The 19,796-nt window shown below is 40.6% G+C and overlaps 1 protein-coding gene across 8 annotated transcripts in view; it reads left to right on the forward strand.

The window, feature by feature from the left end:
- Window positions 1-19,796, forward strand: part of CNOT4 (CCR4-NOT transcription complex, subunit 4) — an 83,592-nt gene that overhangs the window by 18,141 nt on the left and 45,655 nt on the right. For all 8 annotated transcript variants that reach the window (XM_010561938.1, XM_010561940.1, XM_010561943.1 and 5 more), the window contains exon 2: window positions 19,387-19,630. In XM_010561938.1, the coding sequence (XP_010560240.1) occupies window positions 19,457-19,630 (174 nt within the window). In that variant the 5' untranslated portion in view covers window positions 19,387-19,456. The remainder of the gene's footprint in view (window positions 1-19,386; window positions 19,631-19,796) is intronic.

Here is a 19,796-nt window from a genome sequence, read left to right on the forward strand (position 1 = left end):
ACCCCAAAACCCCCCCCCCCCCCCCCCAAAAAAACCAACCAAAAAACCCACGAAAACAAAAAACGAACTGTGCAAACAGCCTACAACTCAGGGTAATATGCCTGACTTGCGAGGTTTAATGTTGCTATTTCACAGGATAGATGCATTTTGGGAAGGCAAAGAAAAGACCTCATCTTCATGCAAGGTGGCATTTAGCTGCTGGGGCTAACTGCAGCCTTTTAAATGTTAAAACAAAATTCTTGTATACTGACTTCCCTTGCTGGAGAGATTCTGTGATAATTCTTTACAGGATTTTCTTGTAAATGAAAAGTTTTGGAACACATTGAATTAGTTCTTAGAGTTGTGGCTCTGGGCTGTGATTGGTGGTTTTTCTTCTCAAGGAACTGATTTAGGCTTTTCTCAAATTTCTGTGATATGACCAGATTTATAAAGATGATCAGATGCTTGTGTGCTGGCTGTGTGAATGTCTTTCTAGAGACTTATCTCTAATTCCTGGTTGTTATTGTTGTATGTTTGATCATCACCAGAAAAAGTGAAGAATTTCTTCACACTTCTTCATTGTGATACTGACTTCTCTGAGATGCTTGCCCTTGCTAAGGAGATATGGGCTTTCTCTGAACCTGTTCAGGCTGCACGTGATGATTGTTCATGCCTACTGATGCTGGTTGAAGGATGTACTCTCTGCTTCTGCCATTCTTCCCATTACAGCAGAACTCCTTTTCCATGGCTTTTTGGTCCATTGTGGGGTCTTCCCCATGCCTTGGATCCTAAAGATTTGGGTAGTCTATTATAATCCATGGCAGCCTGCTTCCTCTATTTTATACTGACGAGGGCAGAATACAATGAGGGCAAGCTTACTCTAGCAGTTAACCAGAGGGATCACTGGGATACAGGCTCTTGTAACTTGGCTGTGATTTACTTTTATCATAAGTATAGCATTACTGTAAAATCTAGCCCTAAATTATTGGCAGAAGTAGGGTTGAACTCTTAATCTGAACAAATTCATGATTAACTAATTTTCTTCCTAGAAACCTTACTGAAGGCAAAGTGAAAAAGTGTGGATTTGAACTACTGATGATACTGTCCAGCTGAGAGGATACAAGCAGAAAATGTTTGAGGATGACCTTTTTCCACCTAGTAGGAGTCTTGGATGTGATAAGGTTTGCTACTGGGTGATAAACAAGGACCCTCCTGGAGGCTGCTCAAACTGGGCTTATGTAGCCTCTCTTGGTTTTTACTTTTCACATTTCCCATGTAGCAGTAGCTGTAATTCTCTGCAACTCTGAGCTCTGTGTATTCTGATGCTACCCTTCTCCAAAATTGACTTCAGTCACTCTTTAGAGTAGAACTGTACTCTGCTGAAAGCCATTTGCTAATGAGAAGGGACAGCACCTGTGTGAAAAACATAAGAGAGTCCTAACCAGGCAATATGAGGCCATGAAACCTACTGACTGTAGATGTGTTGCTTCTTTTTTTTCTTCAAATGGTTAAGATTTCAGTTGTAGCTGCCACTACAGCTTTTATATTGTAGTACGTTAGGAGGACGAGGTGCTTGGATGTGGTTATTTGAGATATTGCTGTGTCAAGAAGCTGTTTTGTTTATAATAACAAGTAAACAAACCAAAAATAGTATACTTGCAAACAGCTTGTTCCAAGTGATATTACCGGTAGATAAGTTAGTCTCTTCTGTGAATGCTGAAGCTTTGGAGCTGGGTTATAGCTGCTTTTTGTTTTGTGTGTGTGTATAGTGTTCTTCAAGTAATACTACAGAAATGGCTGTCTACTCCCACTTTACAAGTAGATTAAACCAATCTTGTTCTAACTAATGTCTTCCTCAAATTTTTCAGTTTTAAGAGTCTAGAAAAGCCTACTTATGGACAGTATCTCAGTGCTGTGACTTAGTGTTTCTCTATCATAATACATGGTATTGCTGGACACAGATGCTTTTCACCATAGATTTGCTCACGATGCTTTTTAAAGGCTTGTAACTGAAAGCATCACTAGACAGCAGTGAATTCTGGGAACCTCAGGTAGTACCTATAGTGTGAAAACAAAAGTGGTGCAGCTGTGATTCCGCTCATGTAGTATATGTGTGGTTACCTGGCTGACGCAGAGATTTGTACCATTAAACTAGCTTCTCATAGGTTTTGTTAATCAAAATTAGGGAACGTTTCTCAGCAGTTCAACATAATTTCCTGATGTACTTCTGCAAAGAGCTGTGAAACTTCACAGTTTGTGTATCTGCTGCCTGGCTAACTGCTGGTAACTGGCTTCAGGACTTCTAATGAGGTTATGGTGGGAGAACTTTTTTTGATCTAACTTAAACATGAAAGTCTTTATGTACTTGCACTGTCTTTTCTGTATGGTGTATTTCTTTCACTTTCTTGTGTTTAGCAAATGCTAGGTAAATAGCTGCTTATGCTTATAATTGCTCTGACAAATTGTAGTTGTAAAAGTGTGTTTATAAAAACAGTAAAGTCAGCTCTAGAGATAGGAAATAAAAATAAAAAGATGTGGAAGGAATCCAGTGTCCAAAACCACTCAGACTCAGTGGTATATAGTAATGGTTCTTTTCCCCTTCTTTTTACGTTTCTAAAAGTGTGAAGCTTCCTAACAGGTTAGACCAATACCATGTGCAGGAGGAACTGCTGTGCTGGATCAGAATGAAATTATCTAGACCACTATCTTGCTGTGGTTGGTGGCTAGCAGCAGATGCTCTGGGGAAGACTGTAAAATCAGGGTGAACATAGTGATACGTCCTAGGATGCTTTCTGGTAGCAGTCCCTAAGTCTGTGGACTTGTCTAGCCCAGGCACTTCCTCGGCAGTATATTTTCTGCTTAATAGTGTTTGAGCTACTTACTTCACATTGCATCTTCCACCCTAGTCAGTTGTCTGATTATTTTTAAACTGTTTAAATTCTGTCATCTGCAACCTTTGATAGGAAGGAGTTTCATGGTTTAACCAAGCACAGTGTTACTTTTTTATATATAAATAAAAATATATATAATGTAAGATATTGTTGTGGTTTAACCTCAGCCAGCAAACAAGCACCACGCAGCTGCTTGCTTGCCTCCCTCACGGTCGGATGGGGGAGAGAAACAGAAGGGTAAAAGTGAGAAAACTCATGGGTTGAGATAAAGACAGTTTCAGAGGTGAAGCAAAAGCTGCACATGCAAAAAAGGAAACCAAGGAATTCATTCCCCACTTCCCATGGGCAGGCAGGTGTTCAGCCATCCCCAGGAAAGCAGGGCTCCATCATGCGAAATGGTGACTTGGGAAGACAAATGCTGTAACTCCAAACGTCACCCCTTCCTCCTCCTTCCCCCTGGTCTATATGCTGAGCATGACGTCCTATGGTCTGGAATATCCCTTGGGTCAGTCAGGGGCAGCTGTCCCGGCTGCGTTCCCCCCCCCTCCCCCCCCAACTCCTTGTGCCCCCCCAGCCTGCTCGCTGCTGGGGTGGGGTGAGAAGCAGAAAAGGCTTTGACTCTGTAAGCACTGCTCAGCAGTAACAAAAACATCCCTGTGTTATCAACACTTTTCAGCATGAATCCAAAATAGAGCCCCATACTAGCTATTATGATGAAAACTAACTCTATCCCAGCCAAAACCAGCCCACATATATAAAGGTGAATATATGCATATTCTCTGTCTCTTCCATTCTACTTGTGTACCCACAGAACCCTTTTTCCAGTTGGTCAGTTTTGTTCCTTAGGATACACTTGGTAATTCTTGTTATTCCTTCTGTACTTGCTAGTTCTTTCTGCATGTGGGGAGAGGAAAGGAGAATTGTCCTGAGTACAGTTTGCAGGTGCGCTGTAGACTTCTGTAGTGATGTTGTTTGGTGCTTTTTTTCCTAATGATTCCTTGTATTTAATTTGGCTTTTGACTGTGACTTACTACTGAGCTGATGTTACAGGAGATACTTATGACAGCTCAGAGAGCTTATTCCTTAAAATTACTAGGTAGATTGGCACATCATTGTACTCATTTAGAAGTCGCTTTTCCTTGGTTGCATCATTTGGCATTTAGCAACAATATATTTCATACTATTTTATCATTCTTCAATCTCATGAGATCCTTCAGATTTCTGTGCTAGTCTTAAATTATAAGTCCTTTGGTGTAGTAACTTTTGTCCACTTCCTCCTCACTTTCTTTTTCAGATCAGTAGTAAATAGAATGACTTATGTCTGATAGCAGAGAATCATGTGGCGCTCCCATGGTTGACTTCCTTTGTTCCTTCTTTTGCTTCCAAGTTTTTAAAATCAATTCTTAATCCATGAGAGGACAGACACTTTTGATGGCAGCTTAGTTTCTTTAGAGAGCTCAGCAGAACCCTATTGAAAGCCTTTTTGAGTTTTAAGGAGAAAACAAATTTGTTCTGGTCCACATGATCTGTGACTTTTTCCTCAGAAAATTATTTATGGGTGGTGAATTGTCTCTCCGTGAACAGTTGGATATTTTCTCCTTTTGTTTTGACTGCCTCCTAACTCTAGCTCTAACTAGTGCGGTCATCAGACTTGATTACAGACTAAATCTTAAAAACTGCAGGCTTTGTGGTATTTGTTCACACCTGGAGAATCTGATGTGTTTCTGTTTATGAATGGATACTTCTTTGGATGGTTAATACCTGGCTGGAAGCTGAAATAATGTGCAGTACTGTAAGTACCGGTGTATCTGATTCTGTAAACCCAATGGGAGGAGAGGCAAAGAAATTAAATCTACTTATTTTCTCTGAAATATCTTAGTGCTTTTCTAAGCAAAACGTTTCCTTTCAGTAAGGGACAAATATGCAATGTCCCTTCTAAAACGTTTTTGCTATCAATTCCTGTTCTTAAAAATCTGCTACTGCAGCTACCTGTTAAAAAACAATTGTGTAAACTCATTAGCAAAAAGTTTTGAAGTACAGGCTCAGCAAGGAAGAGCTGTGCTCCTCCCTGGCTGCCTGATCAACATGTATAACTGACCAGACTCTGTGAAAGTAAACCTGCAAATAAGTTCTAAACTAAACTTGTAGAGACAAACCCAGTCAAACTCTTAAGCAAAATGGCTTTAAATATAGACTAGAATTTATAGCGCTCTCACATAAAATGTTTGTGAAGAGATTTATCCTTTACCCCACTGAAATTTGATTCAAAATTGTCTGATCAAGCATAAATTATATTTCACTTTATAATTTTGCACTCCTCATTTGTAGCAAGTAGAGCTTGTATTGAAAAAAGTTACCAGATAAAAAAAAGAATGTATAGGTATTGAGGGGAAAACTTTTGCCAGTTTTTCAGGCCATGTGTATTAACATGTTGGGGCTTTTACAATGATATTCTAATAAATCATAGAATGATTTGGGTTGGAAGGGACCTTAAAGATCATCTAGTTCCACCCCCCCTGCCCTGGGAAGGGACACCTTCCACTAGACCAGGTTGTTCAAAGCCCCATCCAGCTTGGCCTCGAACACCACCAGGGATGGGGCAGCCACAACTTCTCTGGGCAACCTGTTCCAGTGCCTCACCACCCTCACAGTAAAGAATTTCTTCTTATATCTAATCTAAATCTACCCTCTTTCAGTTTAAAATCATTACCCCTTGTCCTATCGCTACACTCCCTGATAAAGAGTCCCTCTCATCTTTCCTGTAGCCCCCCTTTAGGTACTGGAAGGCTGCTATAAGGTCTCCCCGAAGCTTTCTCTTCTCCAGGCTGAACAACCCCAATTCTGTCAGTCTGTCCTCACAGGAGAGGTGCTCCAGCCCCCTGATCACCTTCATGGCCCTCCTCTGGACCTGCTCCAATAGGTCCACGTCCTTCTTACCTTGGGGTCCCCAGAGCTGAAGGCAGTACTGCAGGTGGGGTCTCACAAGAGTGGAGTAGAGCAGTAGAATCACCTCCCTCGACCTGCTGGTCACGCTTCTTGTGATGCAGCCCAGAATGTAATTGGCTTTCTGGGCTGTGAGCACGTATTGCTGGGTCATACTTGGTTTTTCATCCACTAATACCCCCAAGTCCTTCTCTGCAGGGCTGCTCTCAACCCACTCATCGCCCAGCCTGTATTTGTGCTTGGGATTGCCCCGACCCATGTGCAGGATCTTGCACTTGGCCTTGTTGAACTTCATGAGGCTCGCACGGGCCCACCTCTCAAGCCTGGACTCTCAAGTCCAGGTCCCTCTGGATGGCATCCCTTCCCTCCAGCGTGTTGACCGCACCACACAGCTTGGTGTTGTCGGCAAACTTGCTGAGGGTGCGCTCAATCCCACTGTTCATTTTACTGACAAAGATGTTAAACAGTGCCGGTCCCAATACCGACCCGTGAGGAATGCTACTTGTCACTGCTCTCCACTCGGATATCGAGCAGTTGACCACAACTCTTTGAGTGCGACCATCCATCCAATTCTTTATCCACCGAGTGGTCCATCCGTCAAATCCACATCTCTCCAATGAGAGATGCCTTGTGGGACAGTGTCAAAAGCTTTGCACGAGTCCAGGTAGATGATGTCCATTGCTCTTCCCTTATCCACCAACACTGTAACCCTGTTGTAGAAGGCCACCAAATTTATCAGGTATTATTTGCCCTTAGTGAAGTCATGTTGGCTGTCACCAGTCAGCTCCTTATTTTCCATGTGCCTTAGCATAGTTTCCAGGAGGATCTGCTGAATGATCTTGCCAGGCACAGAGGTGAGACTGGCCTGTAGTTCCCCAGGTCTTCCTTTTTTCCCCTTTTTAAAAATGGGGTTATGTTTCCCCTGTGGAAACAAGAAGTTCCAGTGCTATACTACTGCTTGATATATTCAGGATTTTTGTAATATTTAATGACTGGGAATGGCAGTTCACATTTTGGCATTCTGTAACTGGTTGCTGGTTGTCACTATCTTTCCCAAAGAGCGTGTGTTCCTTGAAAATTCAAAATGCAACTTCATTAACTTTGGCTTGATGCTCCTAAAGAGAAAATTCTGGTTTTGTGCTTCCTGTTGAACCAGGGAATCTGTTTGATTTCTACCCCCTCCCCCCCCCAAGCCCCATTTCAAGAAATGACTGGACAAAATATAATGGCTTATTTTCATGTCAGACCTGAATTTGGAAATTCACCTTGTCATGTATTGCAGTTGTCTGCATTTGGCTGCTCTGTACAAGTAAGCTCTAGACCATAGCATATTCAAAAAAGTGACGTACATGAAGAGAAATTACTGCCAAGTTACTTGATTAAAAAAAAAAAAGGGAAAAAAAAAAAAAAAAGCTGTTCATCTTGGTTTGACCATATGTAACCAGAGTCATTAAGGCAAAGTACCTGATTCAGACTTGGAAATATTTTAAATAGTGTAGTGCAAAAGAGTAGACCACAAACTCTGTCAGAAGCTGTTACTGCTCCAGCAGTTTTCCTTGCACTCTCTCCTATACAGGGGGAATGGCAGCAGCTGTGCTATTGCTCCTACACCGTACCTCTGGGTCCAGAAATATGAAGTGATTTAATAGTTTTAAAATTTAATTTTTACTGTCTCTGTTTCATTCCTGACCTTTTCAAGAATGGCTTGTGTGGTGATTAGCGGTTGGTTTTTGATCACATTGTCACTTCTTTCTTACTGTCTTGCTGTTGTCTTCAGTTAAAGCCAAGAGGTCTAGTTAGTAGCCACCTGCTGAGGTTCCTGCTCATAGGGCCGACCTTGGTGTGGAAACTTCTGCCTTGAGAAGAGAGAGGTGAAGTGTGGGTCCTGCTAGCTTTCCAGGGGAGCAGTTTCAGCTCTGGAGGAGAGATGCCTCTGGAGTTCTCTCCATCGTTCTCTGACCCTTTTTAAAGAATGTAGATTTCCTTACACACACATTGAGTTGCTTCTCCCTTAGGGTTTTTTGTTGTGGTGTTTTTTTTTTTTTCCCCTTCTGAGGTCTGTAGAAACTTCCAGGAATGAGGCATGCTTCCTGCTGATACTGAATCTGTGCCATTCAGTCTTTTCAGGTTATCACAGTTCTTATTTTTAAATAAGTTCTGTGAAGGCTTGGTTGCTTCATGGCATCCAGCAGGACACTTTGAATTGTCAGAAGTAAAGCCACAGCCTGGAGAATCAGAAGATGATTTGAGTTCTTTGTAAAGCATTCATGTAATTCCAGAGTGAAATGAAGATCAAGAATTACTGTGGTTTATTTTTTTTCATAGGTTAAGGTTAGGCTTAAAGTACAAGCTACTACTAGAACCGAGGGGAGTCATTGACATAGGTGCTTCACAGTTTCTGACCAGGGAAGTGATGACCTAGTAGTTTGTGTTTTACTTGTATAAGGATAAGCAGGCATGTTCAGTCTAGTGCTGTATGTGGCTGTTGATCTGTTAATCAATGTGTCATACAGAGTACTTCATGCCAGTCCTCTAATCTCTGGCATCAGCTGCCAGTGAGTTTCAAGATAGAGTTGTGGGCACTGAGGAGTGCATGGACTTTCACAAAGAGTTTTTATTCTTCTGAGCTCAATGCTTTGCATTATTACTTGATTAGCAGAAGCACTCAAGCTGGAATCACTGCTCATCCAGAACCTATAGATGAGCTGTATAAGGCTTTCGCTGTGCAGATTTCTCAGTCTTAGACTTGTTTTGGTGCTTCTCTCCCCTCTAGGCCAATTAAAAAGTCTTTATTCTTTCACAGATTATGGAAAAACAAGGGAGACCTAATACCATTGTTGCTAAGAAAACAATAATTAGGTTGATATTATGTTCGTGTTTGCTGTTTAAAATGACTTGAAAAGCGTGTAATATGTCTGTCACTCTGCAACACTTAAAGGTCAAGTTATCCTTTTTGTTCTCTTTTGAAAATGTTGAACTGCAGGAATTGAAGCCTAGAATAAATACACCATAATTGAGAAGCTGGGGAGAAAAAACATTAAGTAGTTCATCATCCATTTTCTGAAGGTTATTTTAAACAAATTTTAAAAATCTATATAAAAAGCTTTGAGAATTACTTAAAATGTGTTTGCTCTCAGGTTTTCTGGTGTCTTAGTTTATGCTTTCCTAATTTCAGGGATGCTACTGAAGGGAACTGAGGGGTTGTTGCTAACCCTGGCTGGATCTCCCATTCGTTAGATCTGAAGTGTATTCAGCTGTGTTATTAAGCTTCAGAGTGAATAATTCTTAGTTTTATTCATGTCTTGGTAACACAGAAAAAGGGTTACCTAGTGCATTCACTTGCTCTTCTTGAGCAGAAAGAGTGTATCTCAAGCAGTCTGTGGAATTAAGAACGATGTTTAAGGGGCTCTCAGCTAGAGGCAAGGCAGGGTAGGGTGCTCAATCCCCCCTGCTCATGCGTAAAGAGAAAACTTACTACTTGCCATGTGCGTTGTGTGAGCATTTTTTAGCAATACTAATATGTGACTGATACACTTTTCTGGTTTGTTACCACTTAATATTGCTGTGACAACTCAGCAGCTCATAAGGGAGAGTTAAGGAAATTGGAAGGTTCCTGAGATACTTAGCAGGGAGAGACAAGAAGCCATGACCTGTGATCACGCAGTCTTCCATTTTATACTTAGTTTTCTACAAGTAATTTTGGGAATTCTTATGTGCTAAAGGAGTATGTGTGTGTCTTTATAATGCATGGTGCTACAAATAAGAATGTGTATCTCTTTGGTGGTGTGATCAGCTTTTATCTTCCTTTTCTGTGCTTCTTCCCCCGTGCCCCCAGCAGCTCTAACTTTTAGTATTATTCCCAAGATTTCAGAAGTGTGTGTGTTAACTACTCGATACTGTTCATCTAAGACCAAAAGGTAGTGCTGCATTTATAACAATTAAAGATCCTTGAATTTTCATAAAAATGGAAAGAGAAAAATGTCATATGTAGTGCACCTTAGCTCCAATGGCATTTTCCTTAATTATGCTTTCTGTGGAAGATAGGGCTTCTGTAACAGCTTCTTCAGGGGCACGTAACAGATAATCCTTTTGCTATAGAGGAAGGTATTTATCTAATAGATAATAAAAAAAATCTCTGGAGATCTGTTTGCAGGAGGTTTAACTGAATATTCTTTTCCCTTCATTTGGATAACATAAATATCCAGGAATTAATAAGAAAACTGTTTACAAAATTTTTGAACTGATAGTACAACTGTTGTAAATACTGAGTACAGCTGGACAGGCAGGCTAGGACTTCTAAAGATGCTGCAGTGGTTTTGTTTGTGCTGCACCATGAAAATGCAAATGAGATGGTTTTTAATGCACATGCTTCTTTCTGAGCATACTGCATTGATGGTGCTCTGTGCTAGATTGTACTTCAGTAATGGTATGATTCCTTGTTCTTCAAGCATCCTTTCAGATCAGACCAGTTGTAATACAAGTGTATGTGAACTTCTGGTAAATTATCCAGAAGGTGGCGGCTGCCAGCAGGATGTTCCAAACTGGGTTATATTCAAATAGTCTTGCAACCTCAAGTAGGGTGACTTTTTTCTGTGTGTGTGACAATTTCTGGGTCGTTTCTCTTTAAAAGTTGTGGAGCTCTTCAGAGCTGAGCTTTTCTTTATAATTGGATCTGGGAATACTGGCCATTATTTTTAAGTACGCAATCTAATACAAGCTAGCACAAGAAGTTTTCCTTACAGAATGCAATGCTCTTACCTCTCTTCTTCAGTGAAGAAAGAAAGAGACTGATAAAAACTCCAGTAGCCGGAAGCCTGGAGCAAATGCTGGTTTTCTCATCTTTTGGATTAAGGCATCCTAAGAAAATGTGAATAGACTGAACAGTATCAGGGAGACTGATGAAAACTGGGAGATGGTGAGAGGGCTGCCTAGGAGACAGGCAGAGAGCTGAGCTGTGTCACGGGAGAGGGAGGAGAACAGCCTGGGCTGCTGTGCAAAGGGAAAGGGTAGCACTGGTGTGGTGACCAAGGCAACGTGTTGTGGTTTTTGGGTTGTGGGTTTTCTGGAGTGGGGTGTTTTGGGTTTGGGTTTTTCTTTTTTAAGTTTTAAATTGGTTTGTAGATCGTGTCTCTTAAAATAAGTTTGTTTGCTCAACTCCCTCATCAAAATCAGTTTGACAAGTGTTATAATGTTAGTCTTCTACTTAGTGATCTTTGTCACTTAAATTAGCATTTGCTCTAGTAGTCAACACATTGAACATATAATCAATACACATTGATACTAGTACTGACTTCTAGCATTAATTATATTAGTAGAGTTCACTAGCTAAAGAACTGAAATCTGTATACCTGCTGTACCAACTTCTTTTGTTAATGGCACAGTCAGGCCATGTCACTTTAATTTACTAGTTCAATGATGTGTTCACTTTCACTGGAGGAACCTCTTAAGGTGAAAAAGCTTTTTTCTTTTTTTACCCTCAGGAAAGGAAAATGAGGATATGCTATACTAGTTTGAAATCTTGAAGGATTTGGAGATATCTAAAAGTAGCAATGTTAACAGTAGGTTATAACTTAATTGGTTTCAAGTTTTGTGAACATAGTCTTACATTACCAGCACATCTAAGAGTTTGTATGACTCTTGTACACTATGCTAGTTTAAAAATTCCATGTAGATTTTCTAAAAGAAGTTATTAAATGCACCAGTGATGCTGGTTTAAGAAACAAACCCTCAAAAATCAGAGGAACATGTTACATACTGAAACAGCAATAGCATAAGTGTGAGTAATGCAGACTTTCTCCTGAGTTAGTTTAAAAAAATGTATTCTTGTTTAGTTGTAGATCAACATATATAGTTATCAATAGGAAAAAATATACTTTGTAGTTGAAAAGTTAGCCCTCCCCTCAATTTAAACTGATTTTAACTTGCAGTTTGTCTGAAAATTGGTGATTTTAAGTCATAGTGAGTAAAAGACAGCAGAAGGATAAGAAATTCATAGATAAGTGAGATGCTTCAGTTGCACAGAGACATGGTTCAGAGGGTTGCAACATGGGATAAGTTGAAGCTTCAAGCTGTTGAACCAGTGTCCCCAAGTTTACTCAGGATAACACCAATGAAACATCTGTGTCTAGGGCTTTTAATCTGCAGAGGTAAAAGCACTGGAAAAACTGGATGTTGGAAACTTCTGTGAAACAGATGGAAGTGCAGGTCAGTGGGGCTGAGCTGCCATCTCTCATCCAGCCTCTGTGCCTTGCTGCAGGGAGTTTGAGTGGCTGAACAGTGTTAGCCTGTTATGTTATCATGAAAAAACTGAGTCTGCTGGGGTACTCTGCACTGGTGCTGAATGTGCTTTATTATGTTAGTGACTATGTTTACAATTAAGTGTTATCATATCGCGAACAAATTACTGCATATGTATGCATTAACGAAGCTTTTAATCTGTCACCTGTCTTTTAGAAAACACTTTGGTTTTTCCAAAGTACTGCTCCAACTGTCTGATAGTGCTTCTGTGCTAGAATGTGAGTCTTCTACAATGAAATCAATGTGCTAGTCTTCAAAACCAGAGAAAACTGGTATACTAGGATGTGGAAAGAATAGTAGTTTTCCAGTGCTAGTAGCGTGTTACAGATTTACAAGGACGACAAGTGTGTGAGTATGTGTCACCTTACTAAGGACTAAATAGAACATGGCATTATGGAAAAATTGAACTATGGTATGCTGATGTGTAGGTACCCCGACTGCAGAATGAGTGTTTTGTGCTAGGGTGCTGCGTGAACAGAATAAAGACTCTCCATTCCCCAAATAGCCTGTTTAATAGCTGCCTGTGGTTGCTGCATGATTGGCAAGCTGATCTTTCTAGATCCTCTTTCTGACAGTGACTGGTAGCAGATGCTCTGAAGAAAAAGTACAAGAAATGGAGTAGCACTCTTTTTTTCCCAGTAATGAGAGATTTAGGGAATTCAGGATAGTTCTGATGGAACATACTTCATGTTTAACAGGAGCTGGTGGATCTATCTTTTGACAGATTTTTTTGCATGGTATGTTATGGTCTCTGCAACATTCTTTGACAACAAATTGTGATACATAATTTGCTGTTTACAAATCTATGTAGGTATGGCAATTTTGTTTCACCTGTTGTTTGACCATCTTCTGGTAGTGTCCTGAGGAGTTGGAAATAATTATGCTGCAATATGTATACCAATATTAGATGGTCACTGTCTGTGACATAGGTTTTTAAAATATTTAGCAATTGTATAGCCCACTTCTAATTCATTATCCAAATTCTTTTGGCATATCATGCCTGTATAGTGGTGCTATAGGTACGAAAATGGGGGCATGCAGAAAGAGAAAATAAGGAATACTAGCATTCAAGTTCTAACATGAATGAATGTGGGCAATGAATTTAGACAATTACAGAGCAATATTATGCTTTTAATTTCTTTGAATAAGTTGACCTAGATGCTAGGATAGTGTCGTCATCTTGGATAATTGTGTCCAAAACTTTATGTGCTTGTGGATGTATTTGTCAGGATCTTATTTGGCCTATTTTCTTTCTAAATAAAATTTAACACCTTCATTCTGTTCATGATTTGTAAGAAATTAGAGTAAATAATCTCTTACTTGGCATTCATGTGTCACTATCAGTATGCAGCCCTTTATGCATAAAAGCTCTGACTGCTATAACAATAAGCCTACAGTGGCCCATTCTTGGTTCAGTTTAAATGAGAAAAGCATCTTTTTGTGGTATATAACTTTTTTTTGGCCACATAACTGTCTTGAAATAGTGTGTGTTCACACTGGGTTTATAAAGAATTATTAATTCCCCTTTCATTTAGCAGGTGGCATCTGACTCTTATTAGGGTGCCTTGAGGGCATTAGGTTGAAACTTATCTGGTGAATTCTTCGGCTGATTTTTACACTGTTGCTGAATATGCTACTTGAGCAGGTGCTACCCCTAGGTGCTCATTTCTACGTCTTCACCGTGCTGGTACAAGCTTCTGCATGGCTGTGTGATGAACTGGATGGAGGACTGATTTAGGTAAAAAAGGACCCAGCAAAAATAGTTATGTTTTGGTCTTGTTGGTTCAAATGTTAGTACAACTACTTACGCTGGCAGAAATCAAAGTCTGAAACCACAAGAGAGAGCTCCCTAAGCACCTGCAGGGAGCCTTAAAGCAGAGGAGTCCTCTCTAGAGACTTCAGTTTTGACCTCTTTGAGCTAAATAACTTGGGGATAATCCCACTCAGTTATAACGCTGGTTTTAGAAATACTGAGATGACTTTGTGATTCGTGGTCATACTTTATAAACATTCAGGACTTTGTCTACCTCTTACTTTTCTTAACCACTGTTTGTGCTGTGATCAAAATGTAGCTGCAGACCACAGGCAGAATAATAAATATTATTCCAGAGAGAAGACATGAGAGAAAACAAACTGTATAGTTACTGGGCATGATTTTGTAATTAGTAGTACAGTTTGACTTAAAGAACATTTTGCTTTAAATGTTCAGCATGGTCAGGAAAAAGAAGTAGGAAGTGAACTTTCCCTCTGTCTCAAATGAAAATTAACTTGGATGAATTCAAGAGCCTGCATGCTTGCCACTGAGGTGTCTTTGTTCTCAGTCAGTAACAGTGCCGTAAAACTTTAGAAAAGCATAGCCCGTTTTCAGCACTCCTGCTGTCTCCTATATCAGTGTTGCTAACCAGGCAATTGTAAAATATCACTGTATTTTGATGTGAGTGAAGGGCTGGTGGGAGAAAGGGATCGCTCTCCTTGTGTAGTGCTCCAAAAAATGACAGGTGAGTAGAGGGTAGCATGTCAAGGAGGTGGCCTGGGGAAGTTCTCCAGATTTCTTCTGAATTTTGTGGATGACTCGATACACAAGACTAGATGTTTTAATGACTAGACCATCCATCCATGACTTAGGACAGGCATTCGTGAAGTTTCTCCCGTATGCGTTCTCCATGAGGCCCTGAACAACTAACTCTGGATCTCCCTCAGTTCTGTGTGCTTAAAAAAAGTAAAAATGGGCTTTTCTCTGCAGCCTGCCTATGAAGGGTTTTGATGTAAACCTTCCAGTGGTCAGTGCAGTGCAGCGATAGCCTTTCTTATGTTCAGAGACTGAAGGAGATCAAGGTTGCCCTCCTTCCAACACAGTCACTAGTGGGAGGAGGTAATCCAAGCGTGGGCCTCGGTCTGCTGTGCCCTCGTGCCAGCCTGGAGGAGAGCCCTGTGCTGACAGAACTGCTCCTGCTCCCCTGCCTGAAGGAAGAAGGGATAACCCATTACAGCTGCTGCTTGTAGTCTGCTTTCTGCCTCCGGCTTGTATGTGGGATCACCACGGAGGTGACGTGGGGAAAGGGAACCGATCCTTCAGCAGGGTGGGAACGGGGATCTTGGGGGGCTGTCTTCCCCGTGGGGTTACACAGGCAGCATCTGCAGCATGTTTTTGAGACTGCTGGGGGCTGATGGGTTTCAAAAGATACAAGGCCGTGGAAACAGTATGAGTTTCTGTTTGCATAAGTTTAGTGAGCCCTTAGTAAAGGTTTGGTGCATAGACTCCGACCTGTTTCACTTCAAGTGTCAGGTATGTTTGAACTTTAAGTGAAACATTAGCTAACGCATGTCTGGATTTTTTCCTTCAAGAGGCCCTAAGTCTCAAAATATTTGCTGGGATGCAAGTCCTTTACTCAGATTTTTCACGACTAGATTTTGACAATTTTTGGCTGTGACACTTTGAAAGCAAGTAGCAAGGCTGGATTCAGCCCACTGCTTGAGGGGGGGAAATGTGTCTGTATCCCCTGGATCTAGCTGCCCTCCTGGAGGAGGACTTAAAGTTTAAGGGACACGTTTACCAAAATGAACTGCTAGCAAATGGATATGTTCTGGTGTCTACTGTGGGGAGATGAGGGGTAGTGTGTGTCAAGTCTCAAATCGGTGCACTTGAGGAAAAAGAATGGGTAACAAGCTAGTTGGTTTTTCCTCTGCCCCTTTTAAAAATAAATAGGGAAGATAAAGTGCTGGAAGCTAAACTTGCTCACCTCAAGTGAAAAAGGGAAAGGCAATGCCTGCATCCTAAATGGACTGAAGTCGCTAGCTATATTAGAAGTAAAATTGTGTTTAGGTGAGTACCCTCAAATAGCAGGATCTCTTTTTCCCAACCGCAAAATTTGGAGGATTTCATCAAGAGAAACAATTGTACAGTGAAGCTGATTAGACACAGCTGTCAAATCCACTAAGTAAGCACTTTTAAAAGTCGATGGAAAATTATCTCTTTTTTTTTCCATTTTGCATATGTGTTTGGAAAAGAAAGGAACTTTTTAGTTGGTATGGTGGAAGGGATAAGACACACAACTATATATTTCTATGTTTTGGTTACTATCTATTACAAATTCACTAAATCTAAAAGATGCTGCTGGACATTGTCCACCTCCGCTCCATCCCTGTGTGCATTAATGTTTTGGCAGAGTCTCCTGTAAACAGGATGTGGAGTTGTCGGAGCCCTGTTTGACTGCAGTTGTCGGCGTTTTGGAAAGCGTATGGGCAAAATCCTAGCTGCTTGTATTGTGTGTGTACATGTGTGCAATCTTTCTCCTTTTCTCCTGAGATGCTATTAATTTAATCTCTTTGAACCTGATCCCAAAGACCAAATACTCTGGATTAAACACAGCATGTAATACTGCCTTTTGTTTTTTGCCATCGCTGTGTTACTTTTCCTGTGACGTTAATCTTGAATTGTTTGGAATAGCCTTAGAGCTGACTAGTTACTCTGTGTTTCTTGGTAGTGCTATATGAACAATGCGTTAATGATGCCTCACTATGCATGTTATTCCGGTTTTGAAAAAACAGGCATTGTTCTTATGTAGAGTTGAAACACAGACCCTGGTATATAAACCCTCCTGAAATGGAGACACACTTCAGTGGAGAATCTTTAAATGGGATGCTTGAATGGTCTTTTCCCAAGTAAATAAATATTGCCTCTTGCTTAGTTTCAAGAAACATGGCACACAGCTGCTCTTTACTCCTTGTTGTAAAATAATGGGCCATTTGCTGACTGAAGCAAGCTATTGGCATTATTGCTAGCAGCAGCTGAACTCTTAGCGTTAACTTAAACAGCTCATAAATGTTAATCATGTTGCAGTTTTGTTAGAGCTTGTCTGCATATCCCAGAGGCACTAGCTAATATGTCACACTTTTTTTCACATGAACTGATGACATTTCTTAGCGGAAATTCCAAATAGTAACTTCATAAATCAGTAGTTTTACTGTGGTGGCTGAAGTTTCTTCAAAACTGCACTTTTAACTACAGCTTCACTAGTACTAGTATAGCTTTATTTAGACGTGTTTCACTAGGCTCAAAGCTGCTGAGCATGCGGTGGAATGAGTACACAGTCAAAGGGAATATGCTGTCTGCTTACTGACCTGTTGTTTGGAGATCTGTGACAAAGTCAAATCCAAATCTAAACTGAACAAAATCTGTTCAGTTTATCCTGTGCTTTGGTTTAAAGTCACTTTCATACCGTAATGGTTTTGCTGCTGTACAAGTGTGAAAAGTTCATAGGAAATGTAAAGGTTGCTGTAGAAATGTGTGTTATCTGCATAATAAGCAATTAAATAATGTGCTGTGGCCTTTTAACAGTCCCTCCTGCTCTTCAGCCAGTGGGAATGTGTTCTTAAGACGAAGCTCCCAAACAAACTAATCCTTTCCTTCCTTCAGGTCAGGTTCTGCTAGTGTTCTCTGCAAAAAAAACAAAACAAAACAAAAAAAAAACCACTGGTAGGGTCCCAGAACCTGGTTTTGGGCCTGTCAACATGATTGTAAATATAGCACTAATGAAAGCGTAGATAATGAAGTAAAAGCTGCTGTATTATTGTAGGAGTTTAACTTTTTTGATTTTAATCATTGTGAAGGTCAGAAGGAGGACAGTGTTGTTGCTAGTGCATGCCATATAGAGAAATTAATGCTTACAGCATCTAAAATCCATTCCGTCATTCTTTTATGTGAGAATCCAGTGGAACTTCTCTCTAGGGTAGTGGTACATGTTTACCAGAACTGCGCCTTGTGCCTAGAGGCTACGCTCCCTGCCAAACTGGTCGAAATTGCAATTTGTCTAGACTTCTCCTATCAGCCTGTGAACACAGGTTAACTTAAATACAACACAAGCATTCCCATACGAAGCTATATACTCTCTGCTGTGTATTTGGATGGTGCTTTGGTTGTGTGCATGTATGCTGTTCCTCTTCAGGGTTCTCTCCGGGCTGCTTGCAGAAGAATTTCTGTCCCTGAAGAGATGTGCAGGACAGGGACAAGTATTGCGGACTGATGCTAAACGGATCCTACCCTGTAAGGTGGGAGGTCCCAACGTGAGCTGGAACCTCTTGGGCTTTACAAGATAGACTTCATGCAAGGAAGCATGGTTTAGCACATGGAAGATCATAAACAGGACTGGTTTGTTGTGGTTAAAGTATCAAACCAAAGATATGTAAGGCTAACACTACAACATACTGAAATCTGTGAGCAAGGCTTTGATCTCAAAACATCCAGTCATCTTATTTCCAAGGACAGGAGTAAATGTCACTCTTCTTTGAGTAGGTGGATGTGAGAATTTGTTTCTGGACTTGCTCCTAAAAGCCTATAGAAAGAAAGATTGGATTGTATGCAATCTAGTAGGTTTCAGTTAGAAATGAGACAGAAAACTCTCTGAGAAAGTAGAGGGGACTCCAGATCATGTGTATGGTTAAATTATAATTGCATGACCCATGTTTTGGGAAAGGCATAATTGTTAAAAGAATTTGGTTTTTTTAAAAAACTTTTGAGGTCACTTATTTGTGAAGAAGTGGTGTAGTTTGTTACAGATAGAGTGACCATCCAACTGTCAGTTCTGGTCACATCTTTTTCAGTGGGTTTCTAGGGGGTTTTTTGTTGTTATTGGTGGTGGGTTTTTTTCTTCAAAAGGTCTACCTGAAAGTTCTACTGTTGCCCTTTAATTCTATCCCATCTACATGCATGTCTCATGCAGCAGATTGAGATGGCTTGCTGAGATTAGATACAACTTCAAATATCCAAGAAATTCCTTGGTTTTGTTTGATAATTCTGTAACCCTACTGAAAAGTTGAATGAATGGCCTAAATGTTGTTCCAAGTCTCTGAGCAAAGGAATATATTGATCTTAAACGTGAAGTCCTGCATTCAAGGATTTGACTTTGGATTTGTAGAAAACTTCAAGAAAGCAGTAGTTAAAGGAAATGGCAGAACTTAGAAGCAGTGTATGGTATACACTGTTAAGCATTTCTTTGCAACTGTACAGTTTGAAACACAAATAGGTTAGTAAACTGCTGAAGAAATGCTTGCCTATCCAGGTAAGGAGGTACGTCACCAGTACCATCTTTCACATAACTTGTGTGACTTGTAAGTAGGAAGAGACACTCAAGTTTATTAGGGAGTAATTTGTGTGTTAGTAGGTAATTTGTGTGGGGAGAAGGAAAGTGGTGAAGAACTGAAATATTAAAAGGTGCAAAAGAAAGGTTGTCAAAAGTACTAATCACTTTTTTCTTTCCTGCCTGCCTCTCTCTTGCAGACCTTCAAGTGCTGACCTTCTCGGTCTGTTAAGTTATTATAAACTTTTGCTGCTCTGCGAACATATAAAGATGTCTCGCAGCCCTGATGCTAAGGAAGACCCTGTGGAATGCCCCCTTTGCATGGAGCCTCTGGAAATTGATGACATCAACTTCTTCCCTTGCACCTGTGGCTACCAAATTTGTCGTTTCTGTTGGCATCGTATCCGCACTGATGAGAATGGACTTTGTCCTGCTTGCAGAAAGGTAAATATCCTGGAACAGCGGCTGGTCTTGCACATATCACAAGGCTCTTGCATTGTGTTGGTACCAAAGACATCTTTTTTCTTCGGGGAAACATTCGTCTAGTCATGGCTTAGGTCAAGGGTGAGGTGTTGGATCTTTCAGATTCTATCTGCGTATGTGTTGAAGC

Source organism: Haliaeetus leucocephalus, unplaced genomic scaffold, assembly GCF_000737465.1.
Source record: "Haliaeetus leucocephalus isolate CR32 unplaced genomic scaffold, Haliaeetus_leucocephalus-4.0 Scaffold151, whole genome shotgun sequence".
Classification (NCBI taxonomy): domain Eukaryota; kingdom Metazoa; phylum Chordata; class Aves; order Accipitriformes; family Accipitridae; genus Haliaeetus; species Haliaeetus leucocephalus.